Source organism: Xyrauchen texanus, chromosome 4 (genome assembly GCF_025860055.1).
Source record: "Xyrauchen texanus isolate HMW12.3.18 chromosome 4, RBS_HiC_50CHRs, whole genome shotgun sequence".
Lineage (NCBI taxonomy): Eukaryota > Metazoa > Chordata > Actinopteri > Cypriniformes > Catostomidae > Xyrauchen > Xyrauchen texanus.
Window position 1 is genome coordinate 4,029,641 of NC_068279.1, and position 25,563 is coordinate 4,055,203.

The window sequence follows — 25,563 nt, forward strand, 5'->3', positions numbered from 1 at the left end:
TTGCGCAACTCATAGAAGAGGCGCTGACCGCACAGAGAAATGCCAGTTTCTGAGTTTGTAGTTGTTTACATGACCTGCTGCCGTGTTATTTGAACTTTAATAAAGCTGTAACGCATTAAATATAAATGCATTTAAGATGTAACGCCGGGTGTTTCCTTTAAAGAGCTCCTGCTATGCTTATTCCACAACGAGAGTGCTTCTCTATTTACTTATTTTTTTTATTTTTTATGATTCCCTCATACTTTGCAATATATTTGTAAAGTTTAGAGTGCATCTGGACTGTGATCTGTGTAATTCTTCCTCTCATCAGTCATACACAAACTGCAGTGCTGCTCTCACACATCATCATTACAGTTTAATGTGATCTCATGTTACATTAAATGATCAAACAACTATTCGACAATTAAACTTTTTGACGACAATTTTTTAATGTCAACGTTGATGATAACGTCGACTAATCATTTCAGCCTTAATGTGGATTTTGGAGCTTCAAAAGTTTGGCACCCATTCACTTGCATTGTAAGGACCTACAGAGCTGAGATATTCCTCTAAAAATCTTCATTTGTGTTCAGCAGATGAAAGAAAGTCACACACATCTGGAATAGCATTAGGGCGAGTAAATGATGAGAATTTTCAATTTTGGGTCAACTTTAATCTCAATTGACAGCATTTGTGGCATAATGTTGAGTATGACAAACATTTAATTCAACCTTTTTATAAAAAATTTAAAAAAGCTTCCAATGGTAGTGAATGGGGTCAATCTGTACACGTTAAAATGCTCACTGTTTAACCAAAAGACAAACAATATGCCTGTTAAGATGATTTTAGTGGAATAAAATAATTTACTAACCTTTTCTGTGTGAAGTTATATCCAATTTTACAACTCCGCTGCTAGATGACCTAACACCGTAAACCTTAAAATCTCAAAACGACGAATTTTTGTCAATCAAAGATTATGCCACAAATGCAGTCGATTGATCTTAACTTGTATTGAACCCAGAATATTCCTTTAAGTAGGGATTTGGTGGCTGTTTACAAAGGGAGGTGTTCTTGAGTCTTTTGGCACTGTTTTTTAATTGTTGGCATGCTAACGAGGTGGCTAAAGGCTACATCCTGTAGCATCAGTTGCTAGTGCGCATCTTGAGGTCAGGGGAGTGAGGTTTACACACTGCACAGCTTTCATGTACCAGCTGGTCCCGTTAGACTCACCCCCCTAAACCTCACTCCCATCCGGGTCACGGCACTATTGTAACCGGCCCTGCTCGATCCGCTCTGAACGGGATTCAAACCGGCATCTCTGGCATGGGAAGCAGGCATGCTAACGAGGTGGCTAAAGGCTACAGACCCTAGCTTCAGTTGCTAGTGCGCCTCTTGAGGCCAGGACAGTGAGGTTTACACATACCGCACAGCTATCACGTACCAGCTGGCTCCAGTGATATGAGCGTGAAGCGATCATCTGTGTTCTGCAACTGCTTCCGGGTCCTTGAATAACATATAACGTGTGATTAAGGGCAGCCGGTGGACTTTCTAGAGCCCTCTTAGCGTAAGATGGTGCGTCCCTATTGAGTTGGTGCCCTATGCAGATTGAGTAGTCTCCTTATTGGGAGCGGCGGTACTGTCTGTATATCAATTAATTTGCATTTTTTGGTGGTTTATACCTATGTTTCTGCATTTTATCTCTAAGTTTAATAATAAAAAAATTAAACTAGGTGCTCAGAACCACCAGCTTGTGTATTTTGTATTTACACACACTTGTCCTCTTCAGTGAAATCCAACAGTATTAAATTCCAAAACTGTTACGTTCAATAATACATTAATAGGCCAGTAACGCATTAGCTAAGTATTAGCTGAGAATTTGCTTCGAGGGACACTTAATATGTATTATTTGTGCTTTAGTTCGGTCACAGTTCTGTACTGTATCTGTCTTCCTCATTGTAACCACATTATGGCTTCATGTGCTTGAGTTGACAGCACATTGCCTCATCGTTGGCTTATGGTTAAATGCAAGGTGTTCTGGTCACAGGCTATTACAGAAAATTAAGACTGTAGCATTGCAACAACTTTAGACGTACAGAAACGCATCATAATTGTGTTTTGGCTTTAATATATTTTTTAGTGATTTATATTTACATTTATGCATTTGGCAGATGCTTTTATTCAAAGCGACTTACAGTGCACTTATTACAGGGACAATCCCCCCGGAGCAACCTGGAGTTAAGGACACAATGGTGGTGGCCATGGGGTTTGAACCAGCGACCTTCTGATTAACAGCCCTGTGCTTTAGCCACTACGCCACCACCACTAGTCCTGTTTATTTTTGCATAAGAACTGGAATACTGGACTGTATCTCTTTCTATTTCCATGTGTTTTAGTCATATCTGGTAATTGGTCCCACATGGCATGTCTATAACAGAAACATGATTTAAAACACACCTTTAAATAAATATAGACACCATGGCTTCTTTCAAGTATCAGGCCATTTTGGCATGAGAAATGTGATGCTTTCAATGTGTAAATTGAAGCTTGGAGTTTCCAGCAAGACAGTAACGCCAACGATATATCAAAGTTGTCCAAAATCTGGTTCAGGGATGGGTCGTGGAATGTCCTTAAATGGCCCTTTCAGACATCATTAAAATCCCATTGCAAACATTTGTTGGGATTTCAAGGAAGCAGTGGCTGCACAGAAACCAAAGAATGTCAATGAGCGGGAATCTTTTGCTCATGAGAAATGTTTAAAAAGGTGTCCGAAGCCTGAGAACACTTACCTGAAATATTTATTTGCTGGTATTAAGGGTAAAGGATGCTCCACAGATGATTGACTTACGGGGTTGAATATTTTTGATATGACATTTGTGGAGAGAATTAGTTATGTCTTTTCGAAATATAGGCCTGATAGGCAAATAAAAAGCTAATTTAAATATTCACTGTGTTGATTAATTTCATATGGTCAGCAAGATAAACTCAAATGTTTGATATATGTATATATATCGCCCAGCCCTGAGTTCTGAGAATGTGTCTGATTTCTACAGCATTGCTCATACTGTTATTACTGAATCAGTAATCCTAATTCTTGCAGCTGCAAGTTTCTTGACAGACTGTGCCATTCACTTTGCATCTTTGTTGTTTTGCAATGTTTTCCCCTATATGATGGAAACCTATGTTGTGTCATTTCCGTAATGTGTAACCAGAACTCTTCCCCCATTCTCGTGTCTTATGGCGGGGACAGAATGCTCAAGAATTCAGGGTTATTGGAGATCAGTGACTCCATGCGAGAAGCAGACATGTGAATCATGAGCTCTTCGTACTTTGCTGGTTTTGTATTATTTTTATGTTGGATTAAATTGCTGTACTTATTCTGGCTGTCCGAGGAAACTGGGCGTGGAAACATGTTTTCTTTTTGCGTTGGTTCCACCTAGTGGCTGGAGTTTGATTGTGGCATGACTCCTTCAAGAAACTATTGCATGGACGGATGATCGCGTTTGAAATGAGGTTTCAGGCCAGATTGAGAATGGATACTAAGAATGACTGCAAAACATCTTCATGCCTACACAATGGATGACTTTTATAAAGTTGACGGTCTGAGTAAGTCATGGTGTATTTGAGTTTTTATGCAGCCTCCATGTGAACACACCTTCGAGACAGTTCTGTGAATGAATATACACGTTCTTTGTGACGAATAATCCGATGGCAAAGTTGTCGCGTGGACTCTCTTACCGTGCGTTCAGACCAGAGGCGGCGAGAGCATCAAAATTCGCTCTGGCTGCCCTTCCGACAATGCTATCGAAAATTCGTGGACGCTCTGACGTATTTGAAATGAGCGGCAACGTTCGTTGAGAATGCTTGGTTTTGTGAACTACATTTAAAGGGGCCACAAAACATCCAGACATGTCTCAGGAGATTATGGGAGATAGATTTAAATTTGGTATTGGATGAGGGAGTGTGGGATAAGATTCTAAAAAACATCAAGTCTACATCTAGAGATTCAAGGGTACGTCTGATGCAATTTAAGATTTTGAATCGATTATATTGGACCCCCTCTAGATTGTATAGACTTGGTCTTAAAGACACATCCACCTGCTGGCGATGCCAATCAGATGCCATCATTTTGGATGTTAAAGTACTAGAATTTTGGTTGAAGAATCAGGGATTTATGTGTGATGTGTTGGACATACGGTTTTCATTTTGCCCCATTCTGGGTGATTGGGAGGTCATTAATTTTGGGGATAGCCCCTTGAGCGGTTGGGTCCTGGCCGGAGTTATGATGGCCAGGAGAATAATACTCAGTGGGTGGAAGACGGCTGGGACACCCTCGTTTCAGGAGTGGTGCGGGGAGAGAAGTGAGGTTGCGACATTTGAGGGAGGCGATCTACAGAAGGTTGGGAAAGTGGGATTTGTTTGATAGGAAGTGGGGTGGATATTTTGACTTTTTGGAGGGTTCTCAGGGAGGGGCATTGGAGCGGGATGTTTGATTTTTAGATTGTGTATGTGCACTCTTGTTTGAGACCACTGTAATGCGTGTTTGTGTCAGGGGGATGTTCGGGAGGAGGGGTTTTAATTTATGTAACTGATTCTGTATATTATGTTGTGTTTATTGGTTTCTGTGTATGGAATCAATAGAAATCTTAACATCAACAACAACAAAAGAATTCAGGGTTATTATTTGTTTACTTTCTCAGATCTATCGGGTTTTACAGCTTGGGGTGCTTTTCGTGGTTTTGTGTGGCAGGTTTAGGGCTGGGGATGTCTTATTTTAGCGCTGGGGTCTTTGGTCTCTCCTTGGCTGGCCACTCTGGTGGTCTCAAATCTCTCAGGAAGAACTGTTTCCAAAGACACCTCTACTAAATGACTCATCTTCTGGCCAACATTAGATCCTTTTGGTTTATTTATCAAGTTCATTCTGTGTATATGATTTATTTTATTTCATGATTGAGACTGGAAAAGTGTGTATTTTTAAAGACCTGTTGATCAATTTAATGGTATTGTTGCCCCTTTATTTGTTTAAGGTTCATCGATAGTTCCACTTGTTGACTAGTAGGGGGCGTACAAGTATGCATGTTGTGGTGGTGATGAATGGATTATGAAATAGGCAGAAACAATGAGCCTTTAAGGCAGAGTTTGCATCAGATAACAGGTTTTGGCATCCTACATTCACATTTCTACATTCTTTGTTTTTTCCAGTTTTACAACAAATAATCTCATATTTAGATAAAGAGATAAATAAACCTAAAGCAGACATAAAATAGGGTTTATGATATCGGCAATGTTGTGGTAAAGATTTAGAACATAAAGTTACTTTGAGGTTTCTATCTCCAGTTTTAGATCACCTCACAAAGTGCTGGTTTTGGGTTTGTGTTAATATTTGGTTGGTAATTAAAGGTAAAGTGTGTTATTTCTCTGCCATTAGCATCACTAAACAGAATCTTCTGCAGAACACATAAAAAAAAAAAAATAGAAAATTATCTTGGCTCAGTAGGTTTCTTATAATGCAAGTGAATGGAGATTTCTCTTTTGAAGCTCCAAAAACCAAGTTTATAGTAGTTGTCCTCTCTCGGAGTGTCTCTCTTTTCTTTTTCTGTTTTCCTCTTCATCTAGATCTCTCTATGATTTCCCAACATTTTACTGTTTGTTTTGTCCACTCCTTGTCTTGGCTCCTCCTGTCTGAGGTAAAGACAGACTGCTCAACAGGGTGTTACTTTCTGTGTCTCTCTCAGAGTGTAAGTAACCAGCTTGACTCTGTTGTTTTTATGTTAGTTTTTTGGTTAATTTGTTTTTTGGAAAACTATCTTTACATTTGTGCCTTTCCAGTTTCATGGATGTAATGGGTTATTGGCTGATTGTTGAGGTCTGCTGTTATTGATGGTTGATATTGTGTGAATAACAATGCTTTGTGTGTTTGTGACCTGAAAACCTATCTGCTTGCAGAAATTGGTTAAGTTAGTTGTTAAACTTATGCTCATCTTGTTTGAGTCTAGACTGCATAACTGGTATGTTAGATGCATCGTCAAATGCTAACAAGGCTAACACATCAAGGTGCTTTAAATAGGACTGGGCTAAGAACATTATATCTCATTATAACTACATTATATGTATAATTTAGTTTATGATATTCAATATATCATTGACATTCAATATGTATTTGCTCTGAAATGGTATGTGTTTATTTTTTAAAACCATAATTTCAACCAGTTTTTGCCAATTGGATTCAAATTGTTTAGTGTATGAATTAATACACAGTTCAAAGCTGGTTATTAGTGTTTTCCACTCTTTATTTTCACTAAATGTCCACAAAGAATATCCATCCATCCATCCATCCATCTTCAACCGCTTATCCTCCAGCAGAGGGCCCCAAACTTCCCTATCCCGAGCCACATTAACCAGCTCTGACTGGGTGACCCTGAGGCGTTCCCAGGCCAGTGTGGAGATGTAATCTCTCCACCTAATCCTGGGTCTTCCCCGAGGCCTCCTCCCAGCTGGACGTGCCTGAAACACCTCCCTAGGGAGGCGGCCAGGGGGCATCCTTACCAGATGCCCAAACCACCTCATCTGACTCCTTTCCACGCAAAGGAGCAGCGGCTCTACTCCGAGCTCCTCACAGATGACCGAGCTCCTCACCCTATCTCTAAGGGAGAAGCCCGACACCCTTCTGAGGAAGCCCATTTAGGCCGCTTGTACTCGTGACCTAGTTCTTTCGGTCATGACCCAGCCTTCATGACCATAGGTGAGGGTAGGAACAAAAATTGACCGGTAGATCGAGAGCTTTGCCTTTTGGCTCAGCTCTCTCTTCGTAACAACGGTGCGATTAGAGCGAGTGCAATACCGCCCCCGCTGCCCCGATTCTCCGGCTAACCTCCCGCTTCATTGTCCCCTCACTCGTGAACAAGACCCCGAGGTACTTGAACGTCCATCACTTGGGGCAATACCTCCTTATACCTTCGTCCACAAAGAATAATGTTATTTCATTATTTTCAGTTATATGCACCAATAGAACAATACATACGGTGAACACGTTTAAGTAGTGTCGCAAGCGAATCGTTAACTCAAGTTTTGAATCAATACAATGAAATGGACAATTTGGAATGATTCACGGAAATTAACCGAACTTACGAACTCATTAAGGTCATCAAAATATTCACAATTTTAGATCACCAGCAATATCATTTAAAATATTCACAGTATATTCATAATAACATCCAGCTCTAGCCAAAACTCAATTTAACCATTAGATACTCTGAAGGACGTTTAACGAGAGCTGTTCAGATCACAGTTTGGTAGTAATCTGAAGAGTAGTTTACAACCCAAATTTTCCAGTATTATGTGTGAAAATGACTTGTTTATTAACATTGATGTCATGTGACCATAAAAGCATTTGTGTCCCTTTATGCACATGCACTTTTGCTTTTGTATTTTCTGTTATAATCAATAAGATGCCTGTAGGCATGCTGTTTTAAAGGTCAACTAGCTTATTACATCAATGATTCACCTTACAAATGAATTGGGCGAGCCGTAAAGTGACGCCTATCTGTCGCAAAGCCATCTGTGACTTCTCTTATAAAACTTACATTTATCATGGTAAACTCCACACATTAGTTCATTCCAAAGGCGTTGTTTATTGTAAAACATATTGAAGTGGAAACAGTTTATTCAGCACACTGAGGCATCTCCCCCATAGACGTCCATCCAGTGTACCTTCCATAAAATGTCTATGGGAGCTTTGGAAGTTTGTAGGCTCCCCTATTAGAAGTGTTCTGTTGTGGCGACATTTTCTTCCAAATCTAGCTCTTTTTAAAAGATGATGAAGCATGTTTGTGTTTTGATTTAGTTTATTTTACACTCGTTCTTATAATTTGTTTCTCTATTGCATACAGATGCTCTTCTTGCAGATTTGGAGTCCACAACTTCCCATATTTGCAAACAAGCTGCGTTTCTCCCAGATGAGACGCCATATTCCTGCCCCACAGGAAGTGACTTGTACAAGGAAGTGTTCTCCCCATCTCGACTGACTTCCCAATCCGTCCAAACTCTGAATGGAACTTTGTCAGAAAAACCAGAGTCAAAGCACTCATCAGCCCAGGTAAATCATGCCGCAACACACTATAACAGAGTTACAAATAAGTTAGAGATTAGTGCTGAACACTTGACATTTGTTCTTAACATTTACACTTGGTCATTTTATGTGACTTGAAACATGAAACTTCTCCCAAACGGAAATATGGTATCATTTGGAAGTTTGGTAGCCCAGTATTTCATATGTGTGTTGCCTTTTGTACTGCAATGGTCAAAGCAATTTTAGTCGCCCACCAGTTTTGTTTTTATTTTTCTCCCCAATTTGGAATGCCCAATTCCCAATGCACTACAAGTCCTCTTGGTGGCATAGTGACTTGCCTCAATTTGGATCACGGAGTATAAATCTCAGTTGCCTCCATGTCTGAGACTGTCAATCCACCAATCACATCACGTGGCTTGTTGAACGAGTTACCATGGAGACGTAGCACGTGTGGAGGCTTCACGCTGTTCTCCGCGGCATCCATGCACAACTCGCCACGTGCCCCACTGAGAGCGAGAACCACATTATAGCGACCACGAGGAGGTTACCCCATGTGACTCTACCCTCCCTAGCAACCAGGCCAATTTGGTTGCTTAGGAGACCTGGCTGCCCACCTGTTTTTAAGTTTTACAAGCCACATCAATTACAGCAAAATTTTGCTGCCTAGAATTAGCGTCATTATCATGAAAGTGAACTCTTTAATATTTACATATATTGTATATTTGGCTAAGTGTAAACTGAATGTTTATACCTAATTGGATGCAGTGCGATCGATCAAGACACATAAAGTGACTAAATGTAAATAGGCCTAATGGTTCCTTATTCCAGAGCCTTTTTTCTTGGTCCTTATTGAGTCATGTGAGTTATCCTTTAACCTTATGACAAATACCACCTGTTCTGCTTTCAGGCTGTTGTGCCCTGAAGTAAAGCACTTAACGTTTAATTGTTCCGGAGTCTGATGCCATAAAGCCGGTTCAACACATTCAAGGTTTCTTTAAAGGGACCATATTTAACATATTTATAGCGTTTTCCCTGAAGTCGACTTAAATGTAACTCTTCACCAATATTTCAGTTTTCATGACCATTTTCCACACTCTCTGAGAGTCTTTTTTGCTAATGTACCTTTTAAGACTTCCCTATGTAAATGATTTGATCCTTTTACAATCAGAGCAGTATAGGGGCGGCTGTGGCTCAATTGGTAGAGTGGGTCAGCCACTAATCGCAGGGTTGGTGGCCCACACGACTCCACATGCCGAAGTGTCCTTGGGCAAGACACTGAACCCCAAGTTGCTCCCAATGGCAGGCTAGCACCTTACAGCTCTGCCGCCATTGGTGTATGAATGTGTGTGTGTATGGGTGAATGAGACGCAGTGTAAGGCACTTTGAATACCGTTAAGGCTTAAAAAGGCGCTATATAAGTGCAGACCATTTACCATTTACCATTTATTTATGTGATGGCATTAAACTTTAACTTTGATAGATTTTCACTATAATTAATAAAACTATAAAATGTCATAAGAGAAAAAAAGCGGTTTCGAAAGCCATGAAATACCATGCAAGACAGAAGAACTGATTACTTATAAATAAATTACTTTTTTCTGCTCAAGTCTTTCAGCTCCGTTCAGAAAAGCATCAGTCCTTCTGTGTCGGAGTCTGACGAAGAGCACGTTTACAGTTTCCCCAACAAACAGAAGACTACTGACTCGCCTGCGGCAGTCATGAGCTCATCACTGGGCAGTAATCTGTCTGAGCTGGACCGACTGTTGCTGGAGCTCAACGCTGTACAGCACAACATTCCATCATTCCCTACTGAAGGTGAGAATTTCACAACTCACGGATAAAACGTTTTGGAACAACATGACAGAATTCTCATTTTGGGTGAACTATCTGTTTTGGAAAGTACTGTATATTGGGTCGATAGCCTAGTTTCTATCCACTTTTCACTCCGGTTTGTTATCGACAAAGTGAAAATGCCATCTTCCTGTTTCCATTCAAATGGACTTTTATCTATAAAAATGGTGTGCGTGATGACTTTATGCCTGTAAAAAAACACTGTCGCATGAGTTTTTTAATTTCACAAATAAATACAATCAGAAGATGAGGAATTATAATCGAAAGGGAACAGTTGCCCTTCTGATAGGACTGTAATATTGGTCCTGATGTTGCACCTATCGCAGGTTGCCACCAGTTCCAACCAGATAGCAAATCAGCATGGCCCGGTTCAAGCTGGTAACCTGCACCAAGTAGTGGGGAAAAATGGTATAAGGACCATCCATCGACGTGTATATGCTGTGTGCACAGCTAATAAAGAAATATTGATGCAGTGTAATATCAGGGTTTACATATATGATACATTCCTGATTTATAATCTAAAGCATTGCCATTACAACTGCATTATGTCCCGCAACTTTTAACGACTAACTGAACTTGATTGTCATCTAAAATTAATTTTAGCTTCATAATGCAATTTTACATTTTCTGAAGGATCTCAGCCAATGCAATCCGAGGTAAAGAGGGTAAGATTTAACATTTTCAAAAGCTTGTTTTATGAAAGTGAACTCCGCATTGGACAAATAGTTCTGATAGTTAGTCGTGAAAAAATCTGTTATTTATATGTTAGTGTTCCAAAAAAGCTCACTGAATCTTTTCCCATATTAGTGTGTATTTATGTTTAATTTAAAACATCTTTGTGCACATAAATTATGTGTTTTGTTTTTTGTATTGTGGGCTGATTGCATGACTGCCGTCTATTATTTTGAATGGTGTGGAAAAGCAACTTAATATAATAAAATGGATCCTGATAAATAAACGGATGGCTACCGCGAATAAATTAATCGCAAAGATGTGCATGATATGAGATATTTGTGTCGGCACTCCTGGAGTGTCATGTTTGCAGCATCGGATCAATATGCCGTTAAGATCAATCCATAATCGCGTACAACAAATTGGCTTTCTCAAGGATGTCTACTGTTGTCATGAGGCTAACGATTGGGATAAACTCTGTCATTTCACACTACATTTTTGCATTAATGCCAATTTTCTCGAAACAAAAAGTGTTTCCAAACCAGTTTTTGCCACATTTGAAGTATCGACATAGAGTTTATGCGCCAGTTTAACGGGAAAATATTATGTCGACACTTGTGAAATTTTAGCGATAATTTGCGTTTTCATCAACTTTATTTTGATGCGCTAACTTTTTTGCAAAAAAAATCCTTGGATGGAAACGTAGATAATGAGGTCACAACATTAGAGTTTATTTACTTTTACATTGATGCATTTGGCAGATGCTTTAATCCAAAGTTAATGTGTGTGTGTGTGTGTGTGTGTGTGTGTGTGTGTGTGTGTGTGCGTGTATTTATCACTTTGTGGGGACCAAATGTCCCCATAAGGATAGTAAAACCCGAAATTTTTGACCTTGTGGGGACATTTTGTCGGTCCCCATGAGGAAAACAGCTTATAAATCATACTAAATTATGTTTTTTGAAAAGGTAAAAATGCAGAAAGTTTTCTGTGAGGGTTAGGTTTAGGGGTAGGGTTAGGTTTAGGGGATAGAATATAAAGTTTGTACAGTATAAAAACCATTATGTCTATGGAAAGTCCCCATAAAACATGGAAACACAACATGTGTGTGTGTGTGTGTGTGTGTGTGTGTGTGTGTGTGTGTGTGAGATTTATGAGGACATTTCTAGTGTCCCCATAATTCAAATCGCTTAAAAATCATACTAAACAATGTTTTATTGAAAATGTAAAAATGCAGAAAGTTTTCTGTGAGGTTTAGGGGTAGGGTTAGGTTTAGGGGATAGAATATAAAGTTTGTACAGTATAAAAACCATTATGTCTATGGAAAGTCCCCATAAAACATGGAAACACTACTGTGTGTGTGTTGAAACAAACATCTTAGTTCTTAAATGATGTATTTACACTTGGTAACTTCATGCATTTTGAGGGAAGTGAAATCTGTTACTATATTTGTGTGCCAATAGAAGATTGGATGTTATATCCATTTGCAGAGACACTGTTATGTAGCAAAGTTTAAATAGAATATGCACATCTAATCGGTTAGTAATCCAATCGGTCAAGATGCATAAAGTGACTAATTGTAAATGGGTCCAATGGTACCTTATTTCAGAGCCTTTTTTGTTGGTCCTTATTGAGTCTGGTTAGTTATACTTTAACCTTATGACAAATACTACCTGTTCCTCTTTCAGGCTGTTGTGCCCTGAAGTAAAGCACTTGACGTTTAGTTTTACTTGAAGTGTTGTTAGTATAATGCAATGTTTGTTAATGACTTGTTTAACCCTTATGCTGTGTCCCTGTCATTTAGACATTTTTTATTTAATCAAATTGGAATAGAAGTCCTCGACTTTGTTCACATATGGTATCTGAAAAAGAAATAAAATAAATTAGGCCATTTTCTTTATAAAAAAAAAAAAAGGGTTTATTTCACTTCATTACACTGTTGTGTTCCCTGTCAAAAATGACCGGCCATTGGAAATTAATGGATTAGACTGCAAAATACAGATTGTATGTGTTCAGGAGCATCCTAATCCTTTAGATGAGCACAAATGTGGATGTATGTTTGCACACTTAGTCCTCAACATGTGCACACACACACAAAGACACACTCACACAAACACAATGTGTGTTGAGCACCCTTTTGTGCATCATGTTTCTATGTACACTCTGAGCAATATTTAAAGATCTACTCATATGTTGTGTTTGGGCTCGTTTCAATCGGGATAGTCTGCTGTAAGTTTCGATATGTCTTTGTCTATGCTATATGTATGTTTCAGGAAGTAATATAAAAAAAGCCACTACTGTTTATTATATTTATGTGTGTATATTTAGCCGTTCAAGTCATCCTTCTATCAATAAAAACATTCAGTCATAATTACTAAAAAGGAAGTTGTTAAAAGATCTAATGCAATGTCTGGTGATAATGTATGAGAGACTGAAACTAGTTTTTTACCAGCAACACAAAATATGTTCGTACAAAACAAACAGCACAAAGGTTAAGTTATGAAAGTTGCTTCATTCCACAAATAAGAAATTCACATTTTGACAGTAAATCAAACAAATCTAATGAATGTCTTTTTATTTCTCACTGACAGAAGCGTACACCCCTAAACAAGCCAGCAACACTCAGCGATATGTTCTAGAAAATGGTGTCTCGTCAGTAGTGAAAGCCTCTCCTTCCAAGTTAGAAAAACCCAAACATCATACAGCAGGTCATGGGATCGAAGACGTCAGACCCAGCGTGGAGAGTTTATTAAATGAGCTGGAGAGCTCCGTTCCAGCCCCTGCGTAAGCTTACTTAGTTACTTTTTATTGAAAGTAACAATTGGCTCATTAAACGCTCTGACAGTTTCAGTGACTTCTTTCAGTGAAAGATTCATCAGATTGGTTTAAACTGATGACTCACGAGTCTTCTGTTGAATGATTCATTTTTCATGAATCAGACTTAAAGGAATATTTTGGGTTCAAGACAAGTTAAGCTCAATCGACAGCATTTGTGGCATATATGTTGATTACCACAAAAAAGAAATTTGACTTGTCTGTCCATTTCCTTAAAAAAAGCAAAAATGTAAGTTACGCTGAAGCACTTATAATGGAAGTGAATGGGGAAATGTTTTTAGGGTATAAAGGCAGAAATGTGACGTTTATAATTTTATAAAAGCACTTACATGAATTCTTATGTTAAAAATTGTGTGTTATCGTGTTTAAATTGAAATTTTTACAGTAGTTTTATGTTTTTTTGACATTACATTAAGTGACGAAGCTGTAAAATTGGCTATAGCTTTACATAAAAAGGTTAGTAAGTGATGCACACACACCCAGCTGTCCATATGATCTAAAAGAAAAGGTGATTCATCAGACCAGGCCACCTTTTTCCATTGATCCATGGTCCAGTTCTGATGCTCATGTGCCCATTGTAGGCACTTTCGCCACTGGACATGGGTCAGCATTGGCGCTCTGACTGGTCTGCGGCTATGCATTCCCATATACAGCAAACTGCGATGCACAGTGTGTATGACACCTTTCACCTGATACCTTTCTATCATGGCCAGCATTAAGTTCTTCTGTGCGATCAGACCAGACGGGCTACCCATGACCTTGTCGCCGGCACACAATTTGTCCTTCCTTAGACCACTTTTGGTAGGTACTAACCCCACTTTTGGTAGGTACTAACCCCCCACACGCGCGCACACACACACACACACACACACAAGACCTGCCGTTTTGGAGATCCTCTGACGCAGTCGTCTAGCCATCACAATTTGGCCCTTGTCAAAGTCGCTCAGATCCTCACGCTTGCACATTTTTCCTGCTTCCAACACATGAAATTTAAGAACTGACTGTTTACTTGCTGCCTAATATATCCCACCCCTTGACAGGTGCCATTGTAACAAGATAATACAATTTTTATTTTTTAAAGAGGGTCAATTCAAAATAATTTTTTGTGGTAATCAATATTATGCCACAAATGCTGTCGATTGAGCTTGACTTGTATTGAACCCGGAATATTCCTTTAATTAGTTTTGCTGTATTTTTCTGCAGTGTGAGTTTAGAATCCCGGTGGAAGATCTCTTTTTGGCCTCTAGCTCATACTGTATCTGTGCTCTCTAGTCCTTTTCTTACCATATGGTTTTATTTTTGTAATGTTTTTAGGCCTGCTTCATCAGTGCCCCAATTTCCTGAGTTGAAAGAAGCTCAGGATGATACTCTGGCCCAGCAGCAATCTAGAATCTCTGCCTCCTCAGCTACACGAGAGCTTGATGAACTCATGGCTTCACTATCTGACTTCAAAGTTCAGAGCAATGTAAGTCTTTGAGAAAGGCAGAAAAACTTCATGTCATTACATTTTTTTCTGTGTTTAGTTCACAAACATGATTATACTATGTAACACTATGTAGTTCCTTGGTAGTAAGTGTTGTATCCTAATTGCTTATGCCTCAAAAGTATAGAAAATGGCTATTATTTACCACAAACTTTGCTTTTGTGACCAGGACAGTGATATTTTGAAATGTACCTATTTCCAATGAGATGACGGTTGAATTTGTGTCTTTTCGTTCACATAAAGTCTGAAAAAAAACAACAACATATTAATCCAAATAAACATGTATTTACAAGTGAGTAGTTTTTCGAGATTTACGATTATACTGTAAATCACTTTCACAAATCAGCCCCCAAATGTACTCCTCATCATACTTCAAGGCATCCAGCAAGGTCTTGATGTAATCCTCTTTGAGGTGCACCGAGTGAGCCAGGGGAATAGACGGGTACTTGTTACCATTTTGGAGCAGCACGGCTTTGAGGCTCCTGAATGAGCTGTCAATGAAGAGGTGCCACTCATTCTGATTACAGGCTGATCACATTGTGGCAGAAGACGAGCCCATCTTGACGGGTTAAGAAGCTGGGTTCTTAAGGCTGGTGACACTTCCTCTGATCTGCGACTTGCACACTTTCATCCGACAACTTCCACTGCTTGAGCCTAGACGTCAAAAGCTCAGCTTTGGACTTGGTGGGACCAAGATATCTAATCACGTTTTTGAGGTCTTTTTGGTTGGGGTAGTATGGGTTTCTCTCCTCCGCTCCACCTCTGAAATTGTCATCTGGATCTACAACGTTTTCCTCGCTCTCTGACTTGCTGCTTTCTTCTAAAGATGACTGCTCTCTCTCTGGAGGAGTGGGTACAGAATATCCGGACATGTGATAGCAGGTGCATTCTTCCCAATCCGACGTTTGGATGAATCTCTGCAGAGAGAACAAGATCATGGATCAGAGAGGATATTTACATTATGCGTTTTGCAGATGCTTTTATTCAAAGCGGCCTACAGTACATTCAAGTGATCCATTGTAAGTTATCTGTGAATTTAACCCATAACCTACAGGAAAACCAAATATACTTTATAGTGTAGACAACTCATATTTCATGTCACCCACTTAAACAAGTTTATTTCTCTATAGTTCTTCTATCTTCCTTCCATGCTGCTTTGTCTCAAACACTTTTTCTCCTTTTCTTTGATTGTTGTTGTTTTTGTTGATTGTTTAGTCTTTCCCATCAGTTAAGGAGGATTAATTTTCCACTAAAGACCTTCCCAGTCTTGTATTGACTTGAGACTATTAAGGTCCCTGACCCAGAAGTAGGGATATCCAACCAAAGCACTCCTCTTCTAGAGAAGGCTAGAACCTCCAAGTCTCATAAAATGCCTAGTTCCTCAACAAAACCATCTGTAAAAAGTTCAAGCCTGCTAGTGTCAAGTTTAAACAAACAAGGTGATAAATTACCAAAAGCCTCAAGTCCTGTTTCAGTCTCGAAAAACAGTCCAAATGTGATCGCAAAGGCCTCCTCACCAGTTACGATTCCAGGGATTTCTAGCCCTGTTTCAGTGGCTAAAAGCCCCAGCCCACCAGTAGTTATCAAGGATTCAAGTAGGATTGTTGATTATGAAAAGTTCTGGTCCTGTTACACTTGTCAAAAACCCTAGCCCAGTCATGGTAAGGAAGAGCCCAAGGCCCAAAAAGGTTCCCAAGAATAGCAGTCCTTTTACAGCACCAAAAAGTCCAATCCTCTGGGTCTATGCCAAGGCTCCCAAGTTCTGAGGCAGGTATTACTAGTAAGTGTCCTGTGCCAGCTCCCATTAAAGTGACTGCTCCTCCAGTTTCAACACTAACATTAACTCCAAAGCTTTCCGAAGAGAAACTTAACTCTGAATAAGGCATATTGGGGATTCGTCTTCCTTGCCCCGAGCCTTTGCTTGAAAAAGCTCTGGAAAAGCTGCTGTTATACAGTCTTTCCCAACCAAAGTCAATGAAATGAGTGCCAAGACCTGGCACTTCTGGGTCGATCAAAACCACAGAATGGCCGTCAAGGTTCTGTTACCTCAGTAACTGAGGCCGGATGGAAGGACGATTCCCAAAACTCCACTGTGTTCTCTGGAATGTCAGATGTTTCTCTGGACCTCCCTCTTCTCCAGCCATCAGCTGAAAGGCTGTCTGCATCTGGACAAGTATCCAAATTTGTCACACCAACTTTGTCAGCCTGTCTCCAATTTGCAACCCTAAATTTAACATGCATGAGAAAAGAAAGCATGCAGACGCTGTATGGCTCTTTATACTTTCTCAAATAGATGAGCCTGATCCTTGGGCCAAGGGGCCTGTTGATACCCAATCTGAACTTTTCCATCTTGCTTGTATAGAAGGCATCCTCCATTAGCAAGTTAAATATGCAATACAAAAACATGAAACAAATATGTAAGCATCACTTAGCACTTCTAAAATCCACCAAGGCCTTTTGCTGGAGGGCTGCTCATTGAATTTGGCTGCACTAATCTGTTACACCACTTTGCAGTGCATCTTGTTTTTAGTAGGTGGTGAATTGAGGAATCCAAACTATGGGGAGGCATGTTGCTTTTGTGCATTGCGTAAAATGTGAACAATTATTTTGGAAGAAAAGCCTTTGGGATGTTCAAATGTATGCCACAACATTTGAGGCATATGGCACTGAACTGACAACAAGGCTAGGCTTCCTTGTTTCATTTCAGATCTGCAAAGGAGTTTGAGGTTCATTGTACAACTGCATTCCATGTTCACTCTTTGCCCACTCTGCTTGAGAGCTGAATTACTCTGCAATGTAGTTAGTTATTGTGGTTCAATAGTCTGAGCTCTTGCAATATGCAATTTTGGAATTGCAGAAGTTAATGTGTGAAGGAAATAGCAGTGGAAGGTTACATTTGTCAGTTTTTGCTTTGGCATGTTGTGTTTGCTTCAGGGTTCTTGTACCTACTCTAGCGTGGTTTAAGACTGGAAGGTTAGTGATGTTTCTATTTTGAGTCACAAAGAGGGCGTTTTAAGCTACCCATTGCACTGGCTCAGTGGTGTGTGAACCAATGAATTTTGCCGGCTGCTTTTGTGTGACCATTGAATTGGACTGAGTTCTTAAATGTTGTTTGCGAAGAAAGCATTGCATGACACTTTAATGAGGTTAATTAATGCTGCCTCTCTGCAGCTTAAATCTGTAATCCGATGTACAAAGGAAACATCCAATGTCCACTCAATGTTTCATGATGGCCACATGCACAGAAAAATGGGCCCAGTCATTCTTAACAGGAGTACATCCCAGGATCGACTCATTGAAGAGCTACAAGGGAAACTGAGCATTGGTCTTACCCAACTGGAGTGCCGCTGTAAACGGCCAGATGATTGGCTTACAGAAGGGGTCATTGTCTGTTCCAGCCCTCAGCGTTCAAGAGAGGAGCATGGTGTATCACCAACTATGGAAAAGGTAGCATTTCTTCAGGTCACAAGCTTACTGGTGAAACTAACAAAATTGCAATCCAACTCAGCAGCTCATAATGTCGAGTTAAACTGACCAACTGCTGATAATCAATGCTAGTACGACAAAGTTTCTTGTTATGTGTTGTTACAGCTAATCTAATTGGTTTGTTTTAAAGTCTCAAAGTTTTGCTAAGCACAAAACTCTTATTTTGCCAATAATTTTAGTTTTAAAGCTGACGTAATTATTTTCTCTTTTTTAACTCCATCCTCTTTCCCAGCATAATATTTAGAGAGAAATATGTAAACCATATATTGGTTGGGTTCTTTGGAAAAAAAAAAAAAGAACTGTAGTGATTACATTGGTTTGAGGCGTCCAGCTTAGTTGAGCAGCTCAACAAATGCTGGAAGTTTAAGGTGGGACTACGTGTTTGTCCAAACAATTGAAATTGGAGGTTGAAACCATTCAGTTCCGTTTGGTGCCAACAGTGGTGTTGAAATTACACACACTATCTTTGAGGAATGCACAGTTGGGGCCATTTCATATTTATTTAATATTTGTTGACATCATCTTTTGCTTCCTTTTTATGTTTCATGTTTCTTTGTTGATCAGATCATCATTCCTCCAGTCACCAGTCCACCAAAAATGTCCAAAACCATCCGGTGGCAAAAAAGCCAGAGACTCCACCACCTCCGCCCCTAAAGAACCCTCTCCTCCCCCACCTCTTCCTCCATGCGCTCCCTGTCACCCCCAACTTCACCTCCACCTAAAGACCTCACCCCTCCTCCTATCACTATCAGGTCTTGGAGTGGTGGTGGTGGTGTAGTGGGCTAAAGCACTAAACTGTTAAGCAGAAAGTTGTCGGTTCGATCCCCACAGCCACCACCATTGTGTCCTTGAGTAAGGCACTTAACTCCAGGTTGCTCCGGGGGGATTGTCCCTGTAATAAGGGCTCTGTAAGTCGCTTTGGATAAAAGCGTCTGCCAAATGCATGAATGTAAATGTCTTTTAAAATAGTGGGAACCATGTGTCTTTGTTTCTATTTCTTCCTCCTCCTCAATGTCTTATAGCATTACTAAGTCTTTGACTTCCAAACATTGCACACACTAGGAATGTCTCTGCATTAATTAAATAGTTGGCTGGTGACATGTCCATTGCAGACAGTCTGTCCTTGTGCTTTCTGGTTTGTTTTTCCCTCCTGTCCTTGCTTGGATTCTTGTTGCATAAACAAATTCTGTTGTCCTTGAATTGCCCACAGGTACTAGTGACCAGAAACAATGCTGTTAAACCCAGGGGGTTTGGTGTGTTAGCATTGGCAGTCAGCCCCTGCTTGTAGAAGCTGTAACTACACCATTATGGAGGCACAAAGCATGTTTCTCCTTCAACAACCATTCAAATGTAGCATTTATTTTGGCAGAACATTACAAAAATAAAAATATATGTGGTGGATTGCTTTAAATATCATTCAGGTGGTCTCTTCCTGTCAAAGTATGTGGCTCTTGGCCAGAGTAAGCTGCAAAGTGTAACCAGTTCGGCTATGTTAGAATACTTCAGGAGTAGCATGTTTAAGTGTGTGTTAATTTGCAGAAATAGCTTAATATGCCAGTTCAGGAAGGTTGCCTTTTCTCCTTTCTAAACAATGCTACTGATTCACAGTTCTTTGAATTGAAAGAAAGAGTAGACAGATGGGGTTACACCAACACTTTTTTTTACTCATAACCCTGTTTAACCTAGCTAATCCTGTTGTATTTAGGGAAGGTCATCAGTGGTAACTGTTAGATGGCTAGACTGATTTCATGGAGAAAGCTTTGGAATTTGTTTTCCTTGGATTAGTAAAACAGACATAATCCAAATTGACATTCAAGAGCCTTTCCATATCCCAGTGAACTAAAAATCTAATGACATCTGTCAAGCTCTACCTTGGTGTAATCAGTGATGCACCCCACATGTTCTGTGCTTAAGAAAACATTACATTTCCTTTCTTTTTCCAATAGATTATGGCTCAGGGTAAAAGTTCCCCCACCAGCGTTCCGAAACAGGCGAATAAACTGGACAACATGCTGGGCAACCTGCAGTCAGACCTCAACCGACTGGGTGTTCAAACTGTGGCCAAAGGAGTTTGTGGAGCTTGCAAGAAACCCATTGCTGGCCAGGTAATAGAAGTGACATACTCTTACAATCTCAATCTCATTTACTGTCAAAATCAACATCCTGATCAATAATTTGAATGCTGTGCCCAAGAGTGCAAGTTTCTGGAAGACAGTCTGTGATCATTTCAGGCCACAATTTCATTTGAAAGCGCATCTTTTTCTCTACGATTTTGCCTTTTATCCACATTAAGACGGCATTTTTGTCGGTGAAAATGGAGCTAAAATTTTATGTTGAAATTTGTGGATTTGTTGTCATGTGTTGCAGTCATGTGATCCATTCAAACAAAAAAATCAAGATGGTGACCCATGTTATAGCGGCCCATGATGAGCAACTTTTCAGAAACATTTGAAAATGGCATCCGGATTCGTTTAGATGTAGCCATAGCTATGGGAACCATCGTAAAATATCCATTCAAGTTATGGCCTTCGAGATAGCGGAGCTGTTTTCAATAGTACACAATTGCAACATTTTTAAGATAACGTTGTCTTGGGTTATTTGTGAACATTGATTTTTTTTAAAAACGTTGTTTTGATTATTTTTATATTTGTTTTTCATTAGTTTTTGGAGTGGTGGTTGTGTGGTGGGCTAAAGCACATAACTGGTAATCAGAAGGTTGTAGTTTCGATCCCCACAGCCACCACCATTGTGTCCTTGAGCAAGGCACTTAACTCCAGGTTGCTCCGGGGAGATTGTCCCTGTAATAAGTGCACTGTAAGTCACTTTGGATAAAAGCGTCTGCCAAATGCATAAATGTAAATGTAAATGTTCATGAATCGGACTAAACGGGTCACGTTGTTTGTTGTTGCATGCAACCAGTGAGAACAACGACCAGTTTCATCACATTCAATTCAGACTGCAATTTCACACAAGTCAGCTTTTTATTTTTAGACTGGTTGAAAACCATAATGATCAGGTTAATTTGAAATATTTAACTAAATATTGTGAATGATGAACTCAAGTTCATACATTAAGCGATTTGAGAAGTATAGCCTTGTTTTCTTTGACTCGTTCAGGTGGTGACCGCAATGGGTCGGACGTGGCATCCAGAACATTTTGTGTGTACTCACTGTCAGGAGGAAATAGGTTCCAGAAACTTCTTTGAGCGAGACGGACAGCCATACTGTGAACAGGATTACCACAGCCTCTTCTCTCCACGCTGTTACTACTGTAATGGACCCATTCTGGACGTAAGGATTATGCTGTGTATCAACACTTTAAATGGTCATAGACAGGGCATTCATCAAACCTGGGTGTGTGTTTGTTGCTTATATGTCAACACCCACAGATGGTGTTACTTACTATAGCCACCCCCACTTTACTTCTGGCTTCAAATTTATTGTAAACCTTAACAAACCTCTGCACTGAAATGGAGTTTAAATGTGTATATATCCTGGATATTATGAAGGGCCAATAGGAGATAATTTGACAATCTGAATATACAGTATAATAGTTCATTTTGAATATGTAGTTACAACTCTGAATAGCCTTTATAGTTTCCATTGAGATGAAAGTGAATGAAAATATACTTGACTGATATTCTTGAAACATTGTTTCATTAATATATTCTGTATTTGTGTCTCTCTCTCTCTTCTGCAGAGAGTGGTGACCGCATTAGATAGGACTTGGCATCCAGAACATTTCTTTTGTGCCCAGTGCGGGTCATTCTTTGGCCCTGAGGGTAAGCAGCTTCCACTCTTATAAACCTTTTTTCTTATCTCTAACTGGCAATTCATTTTTACCAGCTCTTTTCCTCTTTTCTTTACTCACAAAGGTTTTATCTTCTACCCCCTCTCTTTCTCTCTCTGCTGTTTTCCTGCAGGTTTCCATGAGAAGGAAGGAAAGGCGTACTGTAAAAAAGACTACTTTGATATGTTTGCACCTAAATGTGGCGGCTGTACCCGTGCTATCCTGGAGAACTACATCTCTGCCCTCAACTCTCTTTGGCATCCAGAGTGTTTTGTCTGCAGGGTCAGTTTAAATATAATGTGCCCGGTTGACTGATTGAGAAAAACTGTTGTATGTCGATTCTAGTTTACACATTTTGTCTGTATAACCGATTGATGTTGCTCTGTGTATTCTCTCTTTTGGTACACAGGAGTGTTTCACTCCATTTTTGAACGGCAGTTTCTTCGAGCACGAAGGGCAGCCGTACTGCGAGGCTCATTACCACGAGCACCGCGGCTCGCTCTGCTCCGGCTGTCAGAAACCCATTACCGGCCGCTGCATCACCGCCATGGGCAAGAAGTTTCACCCCGAGCATTTCGTCTGCGCCTTCTGCCTTAAACAGCTGAACAAGGGCACGTTCAAAGAGCAGAATGACAAACCGTACTGCCAAAACTGCTATGTGAAACTCTTCAGCTAGAAAATCTGTGCCGCTTTACGATGGTTTTGCGGTGTGCATTTGCGTATGCACGCCAAAATGATTCCAAAGGGTCAAAGTTAAAAAATTTCCCACAGTGCCCTCTGGGTGCCATAATGTGCATTACACCAGCTTGTTCACGTGCCAAGCCACAAGGCACTGTCTAACAAGTGTAGATCTTCAGGGAGGCCAAAACGATTTTTAACAGCCTTTTTAAAACGCTTCCCCTGGATGTTAACAAGAACAAAATATGAGGGTTTGTGGAGCTATTTTAGATATTATCGATTGCATCGGACAAATCAACAAGATCTATTTTTGTGTTCGATATATACACACTGAGCTTAACTTAAATGCACATACGTATGCACCTCTTTGCACATTTCAGGAGAAAACCTGTTCTTCCTTTTTTTCGCCTGCTGCTTTCTTGGACAACAATGTGAGTTTTGTTTTGCTTCTGTCATTCATTGGCTATGTCAGGTTTTCTAAAAGGTGCAATTATTGCTTGGTATAAATCTCAAAGTCATATTATACTGTATATTTTTTTATTTTGCGCTACTTTGGATAGCCTTGGTTTTATTGTGCATGTATTACTCAGTCTATACTCTTTATAAAGTTGATGGTTGTTTCTATTCTTCTATTTCATGGGCGGTTTCTATTTTCTGTATGTTTGGAGTGTTAGATTTTATTTTATTCTTGTATTTAAAAATGGTACCAGTTAGGGTCCTGTTAAATTGAGTATGCAGTGTTCTGTAATGTGCCTATTGGGCATATTTAGAGATTTACATACTCATTTTTGTCTTAATTTTTCCATCTCATTACAAGAGTATTATTAACAACTTTATGATGTGTTTTTACCCCTTTTCCTTTTTATCTGATCCTACTGTATGCAAGTAAATATATTAAAGTCTTATGAAATTGAATTGATGGCTTTACTTTAAAAGGTTGTATCTTTTCTTTTTTAGTAATTTAAAGATTTTATCTTCATCAGGGTGATGCCATATTTTATTCCTAATTGACTGATTAAATGAAAACATGGGGTCTAAAGGTACAAGTCATTTTATAAACACCAGGATGTAAATGGTTGATGTGCACATTAAATTTTTCAGCAGTTGCATTGAAGTCCATGAAATGTGATATTCTTATCTGTATTGACCTTATTCAGCCACACCCCTTTTCAGCGCTGCATGCTTAACTGTTTTGTCTCTTACCTTCCGGTTTGAATTGAAGATACTGAGAAAAGCCGATTGAAACGGATTACTTGTGGGAGCACAGAAAGTATTTTTCACAGAGAGTTGATGGTGTGAGTCTGCACCACCCCTTTACTAAGTCAAAATTCTCATGAGGTGTTTTTGCTGTCATTGTACATGTTCGTTTTCCCGACACATATAGAGTTAAATTGGACCTGGCGGATCAAATTCAGACAGCTATGACACAATGCACTTTTTAACGATACACGCGTTTAATTGTCACCTGTAATTTTGCTTAATTTTTTTAACAAATTATTAACAGGATGAAACTTAATGTATAGTATAAACTTTCAAACAGTGACAGCTCGTATTATTTCATATGCATGTTCATAACAATTAAGGAAATTACATTTGTATTATTTAAAATATTAGTATAAAAATAATACAATATTAGAATATTTGTGTGTATGAATAGTGGCATCCTTCCCACGTCCCAGTTTAACACTGGGAAAATCTGCACACGTTAACTATAAAGCAATGTTTTAATGCAATGAGAAGATGGTCAGAGGCGTTGTGCAGAGACTATTTTAATTACTGTATTGTCTCTTGGAGTTCCATGAACACAAATGCATATCAGTGCGTAGGATCTTGTGGATTTATGAATTAGTTTATTATTTTTAAATTTAATCGCTCAGTTTTCAGTTGTTATGACATCTCCGGAACACTTTAAAATACTCATGTAAATCCCTGTAAATCCATTTCTCTAGCTGATTACGGTTGGATATCAACAGCACAGAGATCTGTATAGCATCCACTGGACCGGAAGTTCAGAGACAAAATGTTCAATATGGCTGCGTGCTTGTTAATCTGGCTCATAAAGTGATATAATAATTGCATGAGAGAGCGACAATTTTGAGACAGAATACCAAGTTTATAAAAGACATAATATACAGATCTGGTACACATATAAAAAAGAACATGTTATTAGACCAGTAAACAGCTCAAAAGAATTGTGTAATGGTCAAATTAGTCGAGGTCACTAAACTGTCACTGAGTTTTGTTCAAGTTCTTGCTACATTAGGGTCAATGTCATCATAGTTATTATTGAGCCAGCCTAATAAACCTACGCCATAATAAATATTTTATTAGTTTAATTTCGCTTAAGGGAGCGGTTCAACAAAATAACATCGAAGAGTTTTGAAATTTGTTTTAACTGTTAATAAATAAATAAATAAATATATATATATATATATATATATATATATATATATATATATATATATATATATTACATTTTTTTATTAACAGAACATAATATACAACAGTATACAGATATATACAGAAAATACCAGAGTGTACAAAATGTTAATTCCTTAATCAAAAAGATAACCACGAAAAATACAAGTCTTTTTTGCATTTTTGTTGACAATATTCTCCAAACAGGTGCTGTAGTTCTTGATCTCCTGGAGAAAATGAATGAAATTTGGCTTGGACCCTGACCATTTCTTTTTATGTATGTGGAACGTCCCCAAAATAATAAAAAGTT

The 25,563-nt window shown here is 39.2% G+C and overlaps 1 protein-coding gene across 3 annotated transcripts in view; it reads left to right on the top strand.

The window, feature by feature from the left end:
• pxna (paxillin a) overlaps positions 1-23,936 on the top strand; it is a 33,861-nt gene extending 9,925 nt beyond the window's left edge. For 2 of the 3 annotated variants that reach the window (XM_052125603.1, XM_052125604.1), the window contains 9 exons: positions 7,866-8,071; positions 9,652-9,859; positions 13,156-13,348; positions 14,714-14,864; positions 20,315-20,473; positions 21,485-21,658; positions 22,068-22,149; positions 22,291-22,439; positions 22,567-23,936. In XM_052125603.1, coding sequence (XP_051981563.1) covers positions 7,866-8,071; positions 9,652-9,859; positions 13,156-13,348; positions 14,714-14,864; positions 20,315-20,473; positions 21,485-21,658; positions 22,068-22,149; positions 22,291-22,439; positions 22,567-22,833 — 1,589 coding nt within the window. In that variant the 3' untranslated portion in view covers positions 22,834-23,936. Of the gene's footprint in view, positions 1-5,671; positions 5,715-7,865; positions 8,072-9,651; positions 9,860-13,155; positions 13,349-14,713; positions 14,865-20,314; positions 20,474-21,484; positions 21,659-22,067; positions 22,150-22,290; positions 22,440-22,566 lie in introns of those variants that run through there. The other variant, XM_052125605.1, reaches the window with a different exon arrangement.
• Positions 23,937-25,563: the final 1,627 nt, after the last annotated feature.